The sequence below is a fragment of the Merops nubicus genome, unplaced genomic scaffold (assembly GCF_000691845.1).
Source record: "Merops nubicus isolate BGI_N331 unplaced genomic scaffold, ASM69184v1 scaffold19259, whole genome shotgun sequence".
NCBI classification, from domain to species: Eukaryota; Metazoa; Chordata; class Aves; order Coraciiformes; family Meropidae; genus Merops; species Merops nubicus.
This window is the reverse complement of record NW_008631893.1, coordinates 26,261-31,327: the sequence shown is the minus strand read 5'-3', so window position 1 is coordinate 31,327 and position 5,067 is coordinate 26,261. Positions and strand designations below refer to the sequence as shown.

The window sequence follows — 5,067 nt, the reverse complement described above, 5'->3', positions numbered from 1 at the left end:
CTGTGTTTTTGTCCATGTCTTTCTTGTGCTGGGATGATCTTGTGCTTGCCACTTGTGGTGGTGAGGGCTGGAAACCTGGCATCTCCCTGCTGAGGTACCAAAGGTGCCCATTCCCAAATGTGGGACACATGAACACCCAGCAGGGACACACGGTTATGGGAGAAGGATGGAATGGGTGACACAATGGGAGAGCAATGGTGGGTCCCAGGTGGGTAGCCAGGACTCCTCTTCCTACCACAGCACAAAAAGAGGGGCAGTAGGTTGACTCCTGCTTCCCCCAAGAGCACTTCTCCATCTCCTCACCATGCCCTGATCTCCAGATCACCGCAGCCCCTCTGCCCACCAAACAGCCCTGAAAGAAATCAAGTGGATCATTAGCAGGTACAACAGGAGGGCCCCAGGGCAGGGGGCACAGACAGACCCCCCCAGCCCTGCTCTGACAGTGGACACAGTAAGAGATGTCCTCTCCCAGACCACTTCTGCTGAGACTCAGGAGAAAAATCCTTACACTTCTTTCACTGGGGGTCACTACTACAGCTGGAGCCATCCCAGGGGGGGGATTTTTGTCAGTAGACACTGTCAGAATAACCATGCCTTGGCCAGCAGCTGGGCTGAGGGAAGGCTGCTTGCTGAAGGCCAGGAACCAGAGGTGTGAGCCCAAGCCTGGAGCAGGTGAATGTCATGGCTGCTTCACTCACTTGAGATTGGCAAAGGAACCAGCAAAGGTCTCGGGCTCTAACGTGGTTACAGAAGCCCTGGAGGAACAGGAGCTGAGCACCAGCACAAGGAGGGCAGTCTGTCAGGTCTGTCTGTACAGCCCCTGGCACCACAAGTGAGATCAGTGCCTGAGTTTTAGGTACAAATTCTATGATTCTAAATCAGCTTTGTACGTGCAAGGCAAGAGGGACCCTTAAATCCTGCATTCCACCACACGCTGAGGCCACCGTTCACTTTCTCAGTGGCTGATGCACTCTATCAAAAAGCCCTCCCCTTCCCACCCCTCCCCAGCTCCCACACCTCCTCCAGGACCAGATCCTGCTGGATGATGGGCATCCCTGGCTCCCACTGAAAGGAGAGGGTGTGCTCAGCCCCCGGCAGCATCATTCATCCGGAGGAAGAGTGTAGGGAGATATTTGGTACCTCGCAGCCAATTGGAGGAGAGGTGCCACTGAAAGGAGGTTGATTTCAGCTCCTCTCTCCACCCATCCTCCATAACACCCCCCCCTCCCTGTCACCACCACCACCGCCATCCTCCTCACACACAAAAGCAGTGCAATTAGCTGCCTTAAGAGAGCTGAGGCTGAGCCAGCTGCAAGAGGGAAATAATAATAATAATAATAATAATCAAAAACCTTGGAGGGGAGGAAGGCAGCAGAGCGAGCAGCAGCCATGGAAGGATCCAAATAACTGCCCTCAATTCCCCCCTCCTCCGAAATCCAAATGACAGAGCAAGGAGTGCTGCGAGGAAGGCCGACCTAGATGCATCCTCCTCCTCCTCCTTCTGCCCCCGGAGCCGGGCGCTGAGCTCCTGAGCAGCCCCTCTGCCTCGGGGAGGAATGCCAGGCTGGGATCCAGGCAGGATCTTCTTTGTTCCTGGTTAGCCACCAGCATCGGTGAGTACAGCATCATCTGGGCTCCCAGCCCGCCGGGCAGCGCTCGAGCGGCAGAGTCCAGGCTGGGGTTTATTTCAGCATCTTCCCTTCCCCTTCCTCCCTCCATGATGCCTTCGGGGTTAGCAGAGAGCAGATGACGGCGGTGGGGAGGAGGGAGGGAGGGAGGGAGGTGGGTCTCTCACAGCCCCGAGGTATCTCCTTTGCCTGCGTGCAGGGAGATAAAGATGGAGACTGTGAGCGTGGCATGGGCAGGGCACGCAGCCAGGCGTGGGGGTGAGGAGGGAACACGTTCTGGGTGTGCTGGGGGACAGGCTGAGAGAGCCTGGGCAGGGACAGAGCCCTGAGATGCCCACAGCCAGCTCTTGCTTTGCTCCTGTCTCTGCCAGCCCCTGTAATAAAGACGGATGCTGGATTGACTCAGGCCTCTACGTAGTTTCATTCCTTTAAAGCAGATATACACAGACAGATTTATCTCCCTCCAGATCATCACCAACGACACCTTCTGTAAATAGGAGCCTCTGAGGGAAGCAGAAAAAGCACTGGCTCTCTAGAAGAGCCTTGCAGCAATGTGTCAAATTCAGCTAGGTGCTGATTTCCCTGACACCAGATGACAGACAGAACAGCCCCATCCACTTGGGAAATCACCCCAGGTCCCTCCTAAAAAAAATGATGTTATTACCCAGCCAGTGCCCGGGTACATTCACAGTGTAAAGGCTGAGCTCAGGAAGGACATTCCAAACTGTCCTGTGGTGGATGAGTTCATGCATGTGCCCAGCACAGGAGCTGATTTCACTTGAGCATGTTCTGTGGAAGATAAGGCCTGACCTTGTCCCCTCGGGCTGAGCTGCAGCAGCAGGGGCTGAGAGCAGCATCTCTGCTCTCTCTGACCAAAGCTGGTCCTGCAGGGACCTGTCCTGCAGGTGCAGTCCCTGGGAGATAGGTGCAAAGGTCTGATTTTGGCTGGCTGGTGGTGTAGGACCCTTCTAGTGAAGGCAAAAAAATATATAGGGTCCCCAGGGCCCCTTGTGCTGCTGGGGTGTTATTCTGAGTGAAAACAAGGATGGATTTGAACTTCTTCTGTTTGTACCAGTGCAGGAGAAAGCGCAGACTGGAAACAGCACACCCACCTCACCTCCATTTGAGGTGCTGCTCCAGTGTTTTGGCATCTGCTTTGGTGTACCTGGGAGCAAGGCAGAGATGTGAATTCTTCAGGGGTGTGGAAAAACATTCAGCATCCCTGTGGAGGCCTCCTTGCCCTCCTCCACTCCTCTGGGGGTGTGGGGACAAGCACGGGGATGGAGCCCAGGCCAGCGAGTGACAATCAGGAACCTCTCTGCAAAACCAAATCCATTAACTTGTGCCCAGGCTAGCAAAATGGAAACTGGTGCTACTGCCAAAGCAGCCTGACACCAGCCTGGGAGGAGCCTGCTCTTCTCTTTCCTTTCAGCCACATTTCATTCCCCACAGCCCAGGGGCTTGTTGATATTGAGATTAGTATTGGCAGAGAAGTAGCAAGGGGGTGGACATCAGCCCAGAGAGTGCTGATCCTCAGGGAGAAGAGCAAAGGTCACAGCAGAGCAGAGATACACCTAGTGCTTTGATCCAGAGCCAACCTCACCTCCTCTTTCTTGTCCAAAGCATGTCAAGCAGCCACAAAACCCCATGTCTCTGCCTCGTGGCTTTTGCAAAACGAGCAGCTCTCGCCCTGCTCCTCTGTACCTCAGTGTACCTGCTCCAAACAGCCCAGGTGAAATGCTCCCTGGTGGTGATGCTCGATGCCAACCTCTCTGCCTTCCACCCCCCAGCCTGAGCCCTTCCTCGGGGGAACCCCTGTGCAGCCAGCTCCTCTCTGAGCACCATGGGAACCACAGAAGCCACTCTGCGGATGGAAAACGTGGATGTGAAGGAAGAGTGGCAGGATGAGGACTTCCCCAGGTTGGTTCCCTGTGAAAAAAAAAAGCCAGGGAGAATTTTCTTTCTTTCTGTAAGAAAGCAGCAGGTCATGGAGCATGCAGGTGCATCCACCAGCCCCAGGGACAGCAGGAGTCTTGACTCCAACAGGACAATTTTGGCCAGAGAACAGAGATTTTGTAGCAAGGCTGCTTGGAATGTTTAAAAAATTTGGGGAGGATTCTGGCAACCCTCTGTGAGCATGCCAAGGAGAGGATAAGGAGGTGGGTGCAAAGGATGGGGAGATTAGCAGGGATGGATGGATGCACACAAGGAGGGAGGGATGGATGGATGGATCTAGGGATAGATGGATGGACTCCCTCCCAGTCTCCAAATCAGTCAGTGTCTCCCCAAACAGAACAATGCTGCTTTGCCAGGAATTTGCCACAGCAAGCAGAGCTGTTGGGATGCAATAACCAGTGGCCCTGACATGTAGAATCTGAATGGTTGCAAACCCTCTAAGAAATGATGTGTGGGTGACAGCAGGTGCCAAAGTGGCCACTGTCACCATCATAGACAATTTATTAACTGCACAGAGTGCCAAAAAATAATCTCTGTAAGCTCCGTGTGTGCTGAACTCCCTGCAGCCACCCAAAGGGTGCACCCACCCTCATCCCTGCCCCACCCCTGAAGCCCACAGCCCAGCAGCTGCTCCCTGGGGCACACTCAGCACAGCCAACCCCAAACCTTTCGGGGCTGTCTCGCCGTGTCCCAGCTGCAGCCGAGTCCCCCCCGGGCAGCCCACAGAGCCCCTGTATTCCCAGACAGTGGCCCAGTGTGCTGTGAGGGTGGGCAGGCACAGCTCCTGCCCTGCTAGAAAGGCTCTCCTGTTCCCCTGGCACCGGTGAAGAGCACAGCTCTGTTTCCCCCAGGGCCAGCTGCAGTGCTGATCTGAGCACCTCTGTCTCCCAGCCCAGCACCCGGCTCGTCCTTCCGCTGGCCCCAGACGTGGCCTCAGCCCAGCCCCTGGGTTTCTAGGATGGAGTTTTTCTTTCCTCTGAGAGCAGAGCTGTGGGCTGATGGACCTCTGCCAACCTAAGGCTCCCCCAGAGAGCTGTGCTGAGAAGCTTTTAATTGAGTAGAGAGGAAGGTGAGGTGTAGAAAGGAAGGACGACGAGGTATGGAAAGGGAGGAAGGTGAGGTATGGAAAGGAAGGTGAGGCATGGAAAGGAAGGTGAGGCATGGAAAGGAAGGTGAGGCATGGAAAGGAAGGTGAGGCATGGAAAGGAAGGCCTTGACCCAAGGCTCCCCAGAAAATCCAGGGACAAAGCTGGTCCTGCAGCTGGACACCCGTGCACTAACCCACCCCATGTCCCTGGAGCAGGAGCTGCTGGGCTCCATTTCACGCTTGCCACACAAGCAGCAAACTTCTCCCAACCACAGCCAAGCTTTCAAGGGGCATTTCTTCTGCAGAGCTTGGTGCCACCCAACACGGGCATCATCACTGCTGCCCAGCAGATGAAGCCCAGGGAGAGGCAAAGGGATGTGACCCTGGCTGGGGGGC

The 5,067-nt window shown here is 55.3% G+C and overlaps 1 protein-coding gene across 1 annotated transcript in view; it reads left to right on the top strand.

The window, feature by feature from the left end:
* Positions 1-3,471: 3,471 nt before the first annotated feature.
* Positions 3,472-5,067, top strand: part of ATCAY (ataxia, cerebellar, Cayman type) — a gene marked incomplete at its 3' end in the record, with an annotated part of 10,847 nt that continues 9,251 nt past the window's right edge. The window contains exon 1 of the mRNA XM_008947755.1: positions 3,472-3,548. Within this exon, the coding sequence (XP_008946003.1) occupies positions 3,472-3,548 (77 nt within the window). The remainder of the gene's footprint in view (positions 3,549-5,067) is intronic.